Source organism: Zootoca vivipara, chromosome 13 (genome assembly GCF_965207765.1).
Source record: "Zootoca vivipara chromosome 13, rZooViv2.hap1.1, whole genome shotgun sequence".
NCBI classification, from domain to species: domain Eukaryota; kingdom Metazoa; phylum Chordata; class Lepidosauria; order Squamata; family Lacertidae; genus Zootoca; species Zootoca vivipara.
In genome coordinates, this window is record NC_142596.1 from 32,615,401 (window position 1) to 32,629,352 (window position 13,952).

The window sequence follows — 13,952 nt, forward strand, 5'->3', positions numbered from 1 at the left end:
CACCAATGCACATTTTTGTACACGTTCTTTGTTTGAAGAACCACATTAAGAGAAGGCCAGGTTCCATAAGATATCTTTGTTTTGTAGATTTCTTAAGGAAATGCAAATCTGTTAAGTTCTCATTCAAATGAAATGAATTTTCCCTCCCACCTTTACCTATAAGCTGCATTGTGCTCAAAGTTCCTGTGTAAATTGGTAGTGGCTAAGAAAGAAATTTTAATAAATCACTGTGATAAATGCACAGTGTAGGAAAACGAAAATGCGCGCGCACACACACAGGCAGAATATTTTTTGATTTAATAAGCTGATTTATTACTTTTAGATTTAGAGGCCTATCAACTAGATGAATAACTGGGTGCAGTGTCCCCCCCCCCGCTCCAAAATGGAAGGGCAGGCTTTAAGGTAGTCAAAGCCTCTTTCACAATCTACTTAAGAAGACGTCACATTCAAAACCTTTCCCTGTCAGTGGTATCACAGGCTCCTGGGGACTCTTGTGAAGCGACTGCCTCCCCACCTTTCACAACTATCTCATCTTTGCCTTGTTGCTTTCAGCCTAAAATCCCAGAGCAACATGGTTTATTGTTTTAATATCTCTCTGGCACAAGGCAGAAGTATCCCACAGTGGCTACTTATCTGCCATATGTATTTTTGTGAAAGAAATATCAAGACAAGCCTGCTGTTTGGAGGAAGATGGTTGGGCGGTAGCTGGGTTACATTTTCCAAAAGGAACAGAACGGTGGAAGTCAAGGGAGAGGTGGGGGGGGGGAGAAAAGACAGCTTCTGAAGAAATGCCATCCGTATATGCTACTGAGGGATGCCTGGCAACCCCTAAGCCTTTTACTGGCTTTATGAAACTGCTTTTCTATTCTGCTTGTATCCCTCCAATGTAGAGTCATACCTTGGATCTCAAATGGCTTAGCTGCCAAACACTTTGATTCCCGAACGATCAAAAACCAGAAGTGAGTGTTCTGATTTTCGAATGATTTTTTTTGGGGGGGGAGCCGAACGTCTCTGGTGGGGCTTCCGCGGCTTCTGATTGGCTGCAGGAGCTTCCTGCAGCCAATCAGAAGCCTGCTTTGGTTTCCGAATGTTTTGGAAGTTGAACGGACTTCCGGAACAGATTCTGTTCAGCTTCCAAGGTATGACTGTAGCAATGGGGAACATCAGACCAGGAGCCAATGCAGCCCTCTAGGTCTCACTATCTGGGCCTTGGAGTTCTCACCAGGCCACAGACCCTTCTTGCACCCTCTGTGAGGAATTTTTGCCAGCTGGAATGTGTTCCTTCAACTCTTGCTGGTCTCAGTTGAGGATAGTGAGTCATGTGTGAGTGTCTACTGCATAATGGTAAACATCACACTTGCTGCTCAACCCAATTTTGCCTCTGGCTTTGCATACAATGGCATGTGGCCTTCAGAAGGTTGCCCAGAAGGGAATGTGGCCCACTGCCTAAAACAGTGTTCTCTACCACTTTTCTAATGTTTCAACTGAGTTGCATAGTTGCATACCCTCCAACATTTCTCAGATGAAAATAGGGATGTCCAATTCCATTATTATTATTATTATTATTATTATTATTATTATTATATATATTATTATTTATTATTATTATTATTATTATTATTATTATTATTATTATTATTATTACCCCCACTGATCTGACTGGGTTGTCACAGCCACCCTGGGCAGCTTCCAACATATATAAAAACATAATAAAACATTAAAGCGTGTTTTCTTTTTTCTTTTTTTTAAACACCTTCCCTATAGAGGGCTTCCTTCAGATTTCTTCTAAAGGTTGTATTAGTTACTTATCTTCTTGGCTTGGGGGTCACATAACTCCATACCCTCCAACTTTACTCTGATGAAAATAAGGGTGTCCAAAGGAAAAGCAGGACGTTCTCTGGCCATGTATTATACCTCCTTGAGAAATTGTAATAACTAACAAGCATTAATAATAATTCAATAACTGTATCAGACTTCTTCTGGCTTCCCTCAAAATATGTGGTTTAGCACTGAATCAGAACAAGCAGCAATTGAGTTTTCTACAGCTTGCCGTTTGTTCTGCTTTAGAGCTAAAGAGCAGGTTTTCTGGGGAGGCAAAACTGCTTGGACCTGTGCCTAGAAAACACGAGACAAGTGGAAAACCACTCAGACCCATGCTTTCTAGGCAGAAGTGTGGGTGAGCCCATAGGTTAAAGTGCCTTGCAATCCATAGAGATTTTTAACCTGGCAAGGTCCTCGAAATTTACATCCAGTTCACTTAGGATGCAATTTGGAAATACGGTAACTTCAAGGTAAGGTAAAGGTAAAGGACCCAAGGATGGTTAAGTCCAGTCAAAGGCGACTATGAGGTGTGGCGCTCATCTCGCTTTTCAGGCCAAGGGAGCTGGCATTTGTTCACAGACACCTTTCTGGGTCATGTGGCCAACATGACTAAATCTGGTGCATGGAGGACTGTGATGAAAGCCACAGTGCATGGAAACACACTTTACCTTCCTGTAGTAGCGGTATCTATTTATCAACATCAACATCAGTCTGTCACTTCACCCCCGAGCCCTAGGTGTGCTTCACTGTAAAGGCTTCCCAGTCAGTCAATCAATCAATCAATCAATCAATCAACTGAACACTCAGAAGGAACAGATTGATGCACACACACCTAACTCTCTCCGTTGAAAAGAACAGGTGAGCTAGGCCTGTGAAACACATGTGGGTTTCTGGATAGGGCCATCTGCTCTCTGGAGCTTCTGTACCTGAACTAAAATTACTGGATCAGGGCCCATGAACTTTAAGAGTGAGAAAGACATTAGAGCTTTAATTATCAGATGTCTCACTCTGTTTATTTTAATGCCAAACAGCAAACAGCGCCAACGTCCGACAACGGGACACATCAAATGAGTTTGTGTGGACTTAATGGAAGGGCTGGCATTGGCAGTAGAGCAGAGTGAATATTGCTAATTAAAACAGCTGAAATGGAATAGCATTTTTGGACACAATGGGCTGTAAACTGACTTTCTATTAATTGAGCTCAGTGTAATGACATATCGGAATGAATAGCTAGTGATCTGGAAATTCATTTAGACCATTAGTTTAATTACAGAAACTGATGGAAGTTTTCTCAGACAATTATGGAAAGAACTGGAGCACCGTGAGATAGGATTTAGAAGGTTTTGCATCTTCTCCATCTACCCTTCCCCACTTTTTAAGATATTTAATTGTGCCGTAGGAAACAACAGTAATAGACCTGAGTAACATATTATTGTGTGGAAGCCTTTACTGTATCAACTAGGTGACAGATGTATGACTCTGTCAATTTCAGTTTTTTTTTAGTTTCTCAGTTTTCCAACCTTAAATTTAGTGAAAGCTGGTCTATTATGGCAAATGGGGTATTGCCCCACCAATCACAGTCTGTTCTTAGCCAGCCCCACCTGGCTGCCTTCTTCCTTATGACCAGTGCAGGGGTGTGTGACACTTGTCTGTCAGATTACTCTTCTTCAGTCTCAGTGTTGCCCTTTGTATAACTTAGAAAGGAAGAGGATGGCTCTGTTTGTCATTGGTTCTGGCGCCCCCTACTTTTGGGCTCCTTGCTCTCCACCCCGTTAGTTCTATTGTGCACAAACCGCCACTGCTTAAATTCAATATGTTGCATTTCTTCATCAGTTTGTGAATTTTGTGTACAAAAAAGTCCTCCTGAAAATCCGATAGAACTTTGGATAGCATTTCCCCTGATACACACATTTCGCAGGGACATTTCTCTACAATAAAGCAATTTGTTAATTTTTATCAATATATGCATTTTTACGGGCACTTTCCCCCAACAAACATTTCTGCACACTCGATTTCTTTGGAGAACTGAAATTCAGAGAAAAGCAGATTCTTTACAGCCACCCAGCAATGTTAGATAGCAGTCCTGGTTAGTAACTTGGGCTCTGTGGCTCATACTTAATGGTGTTCTTTTAAAAAAAAAAAGTCTTGAAGGGCAGCCAGAATAGTTCATGACTGTCCTGATCCTTGATGGGCGGTGCAACCCTACTCAGAACCAGCAACACACCATTCCCAGAGTCAGACAAGCCACATACCAAAAGAATCTCTTGTCAGGAATGATGTTATTGATACAGTCCATTACCAATCTCAGACACTAGTTTAGCATCATCAGCTGAATTAGATGAAAGGGGGGCGGGCTTGTCATCACTGTACTGATCACATTGCACCAAAATCCCAGATCTGGCAATTACCACAAAGCATGTTGTTCCTAGTGGGATGCAACTGGCTGCACTTTCTGGAGTGGCCTGGGAATGACGCTACATTACAACATTCCAGAAACATGGGGGGGGGGCATTGGAGAGAGCCATATATTGCAGTGAGAAATGCAAGACCCTTGCTTGAAAGTTTTTTTCACCCCCACAAAAGAGAAATGGGATGATAACATCCTCAAAAAATTAAGGGAAGTGGTAGCCCCAAACCCCTCCCTACTCTGAAGATGCTGGAGAAATTATTGTCCCCTCTCGTGATCTTGGAGCGGACTTCATTTTGATTAGAGCAATGTACATTAATTAACTCAAATTATTTGATTAATCAATTGTTAATTATTTGAGTAGTTTTGTTAGTTTAAATGTGGAATTATGATTATTAGTACAACAGTAGCCATAGTAATAATAGCATTTTGTGTAATTGGTGTAATTAGAAGCCTGTTATGGCATTAAGCGGTATATACTACTACTATTAATATGGTAGTAATAATAATAATATGGTTTTGAATGTGGACTTTGCATTCTATTTCTTACATTGCTTCCTTCTTGTTGGCACTTGTAAACTGCTTAGAGATTCCTGCTGAAATATGAAGCAGTACATAAATTAACTAGCCAATTAAATAAAAGTAAAACCACTTTTGGATGGTTGAAATCAGCAGCAGCAACAGCAAAAGTTAATTTCTTAAGCTTATCCCATGACAAACAGGTCAGTGGCCAAACATTTGCATCACTTCTCTCTGTATATCACATTTCAACTTTGTGAGATATTAAGGGGCTGAAATTGACATTTCACAGGCAAAGCAAAAAAGAAAAGAGCTGCAATGACTGGCTTACTTGTGGACGTGTATACTAGTGAACTGGGGGCACTGTACATGGGAGATCCCTCTTGGTTTGCCTGGCACAGCAGCACCCTGCCTATGAAAGAGAGAGAAAGAGAGAGAGAGGAAGAAAAGAGAGCACGGTCTGAGTTTGGGAACACTCAAGCTAAATTAGTTAAGTTGGAAAAAAAATCCCCCAACATGATGAGGCTATGAAAAGTGCATTGCCTTTGGCTGAAAAGAACCACCACCAAAACCTTTCCAGGTACACTAAAGCTTCGATCCTACCCCCCCCCCCCCACTTACCTGGGAGTAAGCCACACTGAAGTGAATGGGACTTACTTCTGAGTAGGCATGTGACCATATCCAGCATTCTCTGTCTACTGGCACAAGAGCCCTTGCGTTAACGTTTAAAGGTTGCGCAACAAAGGTTATGCTAGCGGAGGCTTGATGCACAACAGCTGGTTCTTGTTGTGTAATCCACTGCACAACAACCTTTTGTGAATGCACTTGTGTTTTCTGTAGCGAAATAGCTGTTTCTGGTTGTATAATCCACAGTTTCCCTTGTAAACTGTGTCCCACCAGTGCAACAAATAAACGACTAAATGGCTTTTGCTTAGCACTGCACTGGATTAAACCCATGACTGGGGCTGCAGCCTGCATTACATACTGACAATTTGACACTCCAATTGTCCCAGTATAAAATATATATGAATTTCACGTTGGGAGACCAGGACAGGTGTGCCGCCCTGAGTAGTAAAAGTAGCCGCTTGCTCTCTTTCTCTCTCTCTCTTTCTCAAACCCTTTCCACTTCTAGGCTGATGTTGTACCTGTCCTATCAATTCTCTCCCCCCAATATACAATGGTACCTCTACTTACGAATTTAATGCGTTCCGAACGCACATTCGTAAGTCGAAAAAAATTGTAAGTCGAATCCCATAGGAATGCATTGGGAGAAAAAAAATCGTAAGTAGAAGCAACCCTATCTAAAAATTCGTAAGTAGAAAAAATCCTATCTAAACCGCATCCAAGAGGGCGGACGGAGCTCCATTCGTAAGTAGAAACATTTGTAAGTAGAGTTATTCATAAGTAGAGGTACCACTGTATAAGGTTGCAGTGCTCCAGACTAATGTTCATTCCAGCCAAGGACCAAGTATGGTGGGTTATTTTTCAGAGTGGAGGGTATTTTGCTTCAGTGAGATCTCATTTAGAAAGGATGAGCAATACATTTTGTGGACTTTAACATGTAGTTCAGTTGCCTCCAGTGTTGTGATAACTGAACACAAAGGACTTGTATACCTTTAAGTATTAGACAAATGGGGGGATTTTAGACCCTTTTCTTATCACTGCATAAAATGTTCACTCTACACAAGATACCATCTTCCTTTTCACCCCGGTTTGCTCTGTGTTATTAATCCTATGATTCTCTACACCTTACAGGATAGCTAAAAATGTATTTGCACCCATACACTAACCATGCTGCTACACTCACCCCCAATTTATTCAACTATACTCATATTTTTACGCAGCTCTTAAGGTTAACCCTTCCCCCGCACCTCCTTTGACTACACAAGAATGAAATAGGAGTTTGGATGCTGCATCAGGCCAAAAGCCTATGTGGTCCAGCATCTTGTTCCACAGTGGCCTCAATGGGAAGGCTACAAGCAGAATCTGAGCACAATAGCATCCTCCCTACTTCTGATTTCCAACAGTTGCCACTCAGAGGCATACTGCCTCCAATAGTGGAAGGTGGAACACAGCCATTGTGGCAAATAAATAAATAAAAAAACAGTTGGGTGTATGTAGTCAATGTTACTCATACTCAGAGCATACCTGTTGCAATTAATAAACATTAAAGGGGGAAACAGTGCTTTGTTAAAATCATGTCCTCCAGTTTCTCAAAGGTTTTCTTCCTCTGCAAATGAGCCTTCTTATTTTCTGCCTCATTCTCAAGGCACTTGGAAATTTCTTTAGAATTTCAAGGGGTGCAGATTTTGAGCATACTCTTTCATTACGAGATGTCCAAGGACAGTGTGTGCGCTTTTCTTTCCATCAAACATTTCTCCGCCACTCTGCAACTTCCCTGACTGCCCACACTTCCTGATTTGAAAAAAAAAGCCCCATGAGAGGAGTCATCTCATGGTGTCTTTTCCTGGATTTTAACTGAAATGTGGGCACTAAGGAAGGCTGCAGAGTGCAGACTGATTTGTTAGAATGTAAGAAAGAAGACTTATAAACACCTCATGGCCATACTGAAAGTAAGATAAGCACAGCAAAACCCTTACATCGAAACCCATGCAAATTTCACCGCTTTGCTCTCTCCCCTGAGATAATTTTTAAATGCACTTTCTTCTCTTATTAATTGATGGGGAATGGTCAGGGGGGGAATTTGCAGAGGTTTTTTTTTTTTTTTTTGCCACAGTGTTGAAAAGAAAACACGATGTGATTGCAAGTGACACTTCTGGGGTAACATGTAGTTAGGCTCTAAGTGATCTGGAATACTACTTTAGAAGGGTTTCCCAGTCACACAGAGGGAACTCTCTGTATTTATAGCTGCAGATGCAGTGGCTCTTTAAATGTTCCAATGAATGTGTGTAGGTTAGGGCTAAGCATGGCACAACAATCCCATATCTCCTCACTCATTGAATATGGAAAGGTGTTGATCAGAATCCCCATTTCATCCACACATTTGCACTGAAATGGTTAATGAGAAAAAATATCCTCATTAACTACCTTAATGGTAAAGACGCCAGGGTGACAAGATGTAACTAATTGCTCACTAGGTGATCTTGGACATCCAATTAATCAAGGGACATTTTTTTTAAATGGTACTTTTGCATTTGTATATCCCGTTTCTACTGTTCCAAGCACTTCATGCACATTCGCTCAGTGATTCTCATGCATACCTGCCAAGTCTCTCGCAGAGAAATCCGGGATCGGCAGCCGTGTGACACAACTTCTGGTGTAGCTTTGCCCATCTATGGGCACCCAAAATGGCTGGCGCTAGAGCCGGAAGTCGTGTCTATGCATGTCCAGAAGTGCGTAGATGCAACTTCTGGTGCCGGCCCCGGCCATTTTCGGTGCCCATCGATGGGCAAAGTGACACCGGAAATTGCGTCTACGCACTTCCGGACATGCGTAGACGCGACTTCCGGCGCCGACCATTTTCTGGTGCCCATAGATGGGCAAAGCGGCACCAGAAAAATGGCCACCGACAGGAGCCAAAATAAGGGAGATTAACGGGAGAGGAGCTGAAACGGGAGACTGCCAGGAAACGGTAAGGAAAAACGGGGGTTTCCCGGATAACACGGGGTATTTGGCAGCTATGTTCTCATGATAGTCCTGCCAAATAGATGGGATTTTACCCCTATGTAACAGATGGGAAACTGAGGTGGAAAGAATGGCAGCTAGGCCTTAAGGTAGGGATGTGGAACATTTTCCTTCTGAAGGCAATGTGCCAGTGGTAGGTGGGTCCAGGGGCAAAAGTGTGGGGGGGGCAACAAATACTAATTTACTCATACATCATTCTCTACCCTCCATCTTTGCAAGCAAGAAGCATGATCAGAGTTCAAATGGAAACTAGAAAAACAATTATGCAGACAGGAAGCCAGCAGGGCTGTGTAGGGCTTTCCAGTGTTTTGCACTGTCTGTCATATCTCCCTTTTGGATAGAAGTCATGGTTTTGCCCATGAGCTCCTGGCAATGTTCCCTTGACGCCAAAGTGGCAGACCTGGAAAAGCTAAGGGAAGCAGAGATGCTGGAGGTTTGAGGCCTTCAGGGATGATATAAGTGTGTCCCACTCACATGATGGTTACGTCCCGTGCTCTCAGGGAGAATGAAGGTCTTGGGGATGGAGAGGGACCAGTCCCTTAGAAGGCTGTCCCTTAGAAGGCTGATGAAAAGCTATATTCTTGTGCTGATAAATCTCTAGAGGCAGGGGGGTCATTAGGAACACAGATCATTGGGTGCATGGTGGGCATACAGAACACAGGGTGAATTGCCTGCCGGAAGCAAGGAAGCATTATCAAAATGTAAAGACAGCAGACAACTCCCAAGCAGGAACGATGAGAGATGTGAAGTGGGAAGTGTCCAGAGGGCCAGAAGAGGAGTCTTGGAGGGCCACATCCAGCTCCTGGGTCTGAGGTTCTGTCCTTTCTTTCTGAAAAGTGGTCTCCCTAAACCAGATGAGGTGATGTTTGAAATGAAGAATACCAGATCACAATACCTACTGTTTACAGAATATTATATTTCAAGCATAGCTATTTCTCTCATTTGTTGTTTAATTTTTTTCTTCTCTTGTAGCTTCCTTTTTCTTACAATAAAAAAGTCTGTTTCTTCTTTTCCAACCCATCCCCCCCCCCTTAGCAAATTTATTCCAGGATGCTGTTAGCAAAACGGATTAAGTTGCTTTCTAAATACATACAAATTAACCTGATATTGTTTAATATTACTTATGTTAATTATATATAGATGTTTCAAAACCTTTTAAAAATAAAGCTGTTGCCATTTTTTTTAAAAAAAGCAAAACAAAACACTAATAACGTAGTGTTGAAGTATTATCATACAAATGGTAAAAAAAAAACCCAGCTGGATTAACAACTCTGATGGTAGTTAAGGCATTCCTAAAACTTCTGAGGAGCTGTTACAACCCATTACAGCTGAAATATTGGTGTATGAAAAATTAATAAAGCCAGCAGAAAATGGAATCCGGCATCTGCAGCAGCTATTTACATAGAAAGAATCACCCAGAATTAATTATGCTCTATGTTACATTCTAATGAGTTTTTCATTAAAATGTACACTATTATGGAAGCTAAACAAGGATTATTCAAAGAAAAATGCCAACAGCTGTTATTATTTTGAGAAATTAAAATTAGTTAATTGGTTATACATTTAGATCTAGGTCAGGGTTAATCGAACACTATTTGTCATACTGTTGGCCTGTGTGTTTTGTAGGGGAAATAATGTCTACATCACCTTCTTCAGGGTCGTAATTCCCTGCAAGGAGCAGGTTCCAAGACAGCGTGTGTGTGTGTGTGTGTGTCTTCTGGGGCTCCTGTGTCACTCTCTCTAGGTAACCTCAGTGGCCAGGAGTGCCTTTTACCAGCTGTTTCAGTAAAACAGGAGTACGGCAAAGTGCTGTATGTGGGGGCTGCCCTTGAGGTTGGCCCAGAAACCGCAGGTACTGCAAAATTCAGCATCTTGACTGTTCATTGGGGAAGAATACTGATGTTACACTATTCCACTGCTGCTGCCAATTAGCTATCAGTCAAAGTTCAAGATGCTGGTCCTGGTGCACAAAGCCTTAGGCAGCTTGAGACCAGGATACCTAAATGACTATGGTGGCGGCTACGTATCTTGATGGCTATATATAACCTTCAATATGAGAGGCAGCTTGCCTCAGAATGCTAGGCACTGCCATATTTAATCATATTTAGACCAGTTGAACTCTATGCAACATAGCTGAAGTTTCTTTGATTTCAGTGATGAACTCATACTATGACAAATCCAAACCAATATTGAAGCACAGGTGTATTTTGCTGTTTGTACTGAGGCTCAAACCAATATATTGTAGAATTTGAATCTAGCTTCTTTCTTTCTTAGTATAATATATTAACATTATTATCACTCTTCATTGCTTTTGTCTAGAACATCTTTCAATTTCTCTTAATCTTCTAACTAGACTTGCTTTTTTTATAGTCCCTTTGGTCTGTGGTCATTCTGCATCTATTCTACATTCACTTAAGTCTTCCTCTGCTCAATCTCCATTTTTTGGTGCCTTTAGATTTTTTTTTAGTGTTTTCATTGCTGTTTTTAAGAGGGTTGTTTATAATAAATTCATTGTGTGTTAAAGAAAAGAAAAGAATGCTAGGCACTGGGGATCACAAGTGCATAGCTGCCAAGTACCCCGTTTTCCCCATGAAACCCCTGTTTTTACTTACCTTTTCCCCGGTGGTCCCCCATATCACTTTGTCTCCCGTTTTTCTCCATTATTTTCTCCTGCCGGTGGCCATTTTTTTCTTTCCGATTTGCCCTTCTATGGGCATGAAAAATGGCCGCCGCCGGCTTCAAAAGTCGCATCTACGCATGTCCAGAAGTGCATAGACGCGACTTCCGGTGTCGGCGACGGCCATTTTTGGTGCCCATAGATGGGCGGAGCGACACCGGAAGTTGCGTCGACGCACTTCCTGACATGCGTACAAGCGACTTTCGAAGCCAGCGGCAGCCATTTTTGGTGCCCATAGAAGGGCAAAGCGACACCGGAAGTTACGTCGACGCAACTTCCGGTGTCACACGGCTGCCGGTCCCGGATTCTGCAGTCCGGGACTTGGAAGGTAAGCACAAGTGGATGCTCCACCTGTGTGATTGCCATTAAGTATGCGAGTTGTCCACCGTGAGAACGGAACTTTGGACTAGATGGGGCTTTTTGCACGCTATTAGGGTACAGTCTCACACATGTGTGTCATGAGGAATGCCTTGCTGGATTTTCATGGAGGAGCATTAAAATTCACGATTCCCTGACAGAACTGCATCATGCAACACGGCAGATTGTGTTCCTCAGCTCTTGAACTGCCGCAAATTACGAACCTGATGCAATGCATAGCCTTGCAAAGCATTAGCCACAGCCCCAACAATATTTCAAGTATCAAAGTCCTTTAGCTAAGCTTGTCCCTCCCTGTGGATCTCTCAAATAATTGGTGTTAAGGTACTAATCTGCTGAGGGAATATGGGGCACTGAGCAACTGTACAACAATGCTCTACATGTATTAATCATATTGCCAACAACTGTGCAATTACTGTTCAGACTTGAGAGCAGCCCTCAGGGGGAAGGGAGGAAACAATCATGGAGGTGATGCTACCAAGGATCTAAGTGACTTGGATAGGGCAAAGTTTAAGTGGAAACCCATAGACCAGACTGCTGACTGGGGCCAGTTACAGGGAACATATTACTTTCTTGTTAAAACAACTCCACTGGCTCCCAGTCTATTTCCAGGCACAACTCAAAGTGCTGGTTATCACCTATTAAGCCCTATATGGCTTGGGCCCAGACTACCTCAAATATCACATTTCACTGCTTGAGTGAGAAATTCCCCAGGTGAGCACCTTTTCTTGGTCCCATAAATATCAAAAGCATGGTTGGTGGTGACACAAGAGAGAATCTTTTCTGTGGCTGCTGTCATATTGTACAATTTGTTCCCAACAGCACTAAGATTGGCTCCCTCTTTGCTATTCTTCTGCTGGCAGGCCAACACCTTCCTATTCAGGCACCCTTTGAAAACTAAGGAACAGGTGATGCTGGTCACTGGGTTGCTGCTGGGGCTAACTGTATTTTAATTGCTGCTTCTAAATTAAGGTTACCAGACGTCCCCGTTTCCCGGGGGACAGTCCCCAGATTTACAAATCAGTCCCCATACAAAATCCATTTGAAGTTGAAAAGTGTCCCCAGATTCATTGAAAAAAAATATCTGGTAACCTTATTCTAAATGTATTTTATAATTATGTTTTTAGATGTTGTAAGTCACCAGGGATCGCAGAGAGGAGGGATATAAATACATTTTCTGAACCGTCTTCAGAGGCAGGCCTATGTATAATGCGTTGCAATTAGAAGTTACCAGAGCATAGATAGCATAGGTTATGCTATCCCTATCCTTATAGAAGTGCAGCTGGACCACCAGCCAAAGCCACTGAGACCACCTGCGCTTCAAGCAACAGCAAAGGATCCAGGAGTATCCCCAAGCTATGTACCCCCTCCTTCAGAGGAAGGGTAACCTCCCATCCATCCGGTCTAGGGAACCACCCACTGACAGTGCCTCGGTCTTATCTGGACTGAACTTCACTTTGCTGGCTCTCATTTAGTCCATTACCGAGGCAAGATACTGGTCCAGTACTTCCGCTGCCTCACCTGCAGATGTAAAGGAAAAGTAGAGCTGTGTCCCATCGGCATATTGCTGACAACTTACTCCAAAACTCCAGATGACCCCACTCAGTGGTTTCATGTAGATGTTAGACAACATGGGGGATAAATTGAACCCTAAGGAACTCCCACATTGAAGGCTCCACTTTTAATGGGAGAAAATTCCAAAGACTTTATACACTAAATCCAGCATCTTGAAATTAGCCCAGTAGCTATTTGGCAGGCAGTGCAATTCTGTCAACAGTGGGGTAATGTTTGGGCAGTACAGTGGTACCTCCGGTTACGAACTTAATTCATTCCGGAGGTCCGTTCTTAACCCCAAACCATTCTTAACATGAGGTGCGCTTTCGCTAATGGCGCCTCCCGCTGCCGCCGCCGTGCGACTTCCGCTCGCATTCCAAGGCAAAGTTTGCAACAAGGGGCATCTACTTCTGGGTTAGTGCTCGTTACCCAAAGCGTTCGTAAGGAAGGTGGTACGTAACCCGAGGTTCCACTGTACTCTCTCCCATTGAACAGTCAAGACAGTTGCATTTTGCACCAATTGCAGCTTCTGAACCTACCTAATGGATAGCACCACACAGAGTGCATTGCGGAACTCAATGATCAACGAAGTAACCCGATCCCAATATGTATAGGGGATTTTGCAACAAACCCAGAACCTTACTGTGAAGTCCCCAGATCTACAGCTTCCCTTGGTTCAAGAAATTTGCACGGAAGCACCCATCTGGCTTTCCATCAGCACTAGGCATGTACATTAATTTCATAATTAATGAAACAAATGGGGGTACATCCCTTACGAAACAAATGCATTGGACCGCACAAGTCCCAAATGACAACCTATACATCCATTTCTACTAGTAAAAGCAATAAAAGTGGCATTCAGTTTACTGCATTTCCCCAACAATTCACTAATTGTTAATTTCTGCATTAGATTTTAGCTTTTGCACAATGTAAAAGCCACTTCTGGAAAACTAA

The 13,952-nt window shown here is 42.6% G+C and overlaps 1 protein-coding gene across 4 annotated transcripts in view; it reads right to left on the minus strand.

Annotated features, from left to right (window-relative positions):
- Positions 1-13,952, minus strand: part of RBFOX1 (RNA binding fox-1 homolog 1) — an 882,054-nt gene that overhangs the window by 82,127 nt on the left and 785,975 nt on the right. For 3 of the 4 annotated variants that reach the window (XM_035132149.3, XM_088656525.1, XM_088656524.1), the window contains exon 10: positions 5,079-5,159. The exons of the other annotated variant lie outside the window; for it this stretch is intronic. In XM_035132149.3, the coding sequence (XP_034988040.2) occupies positions 5,079-5,159 (81 nt within the window). The remainder of the gene's footprint in view (positions 1-5,078; positions 5,160-13,952) is intronic. 4 annotated transcript variants of the gene reach the window in all.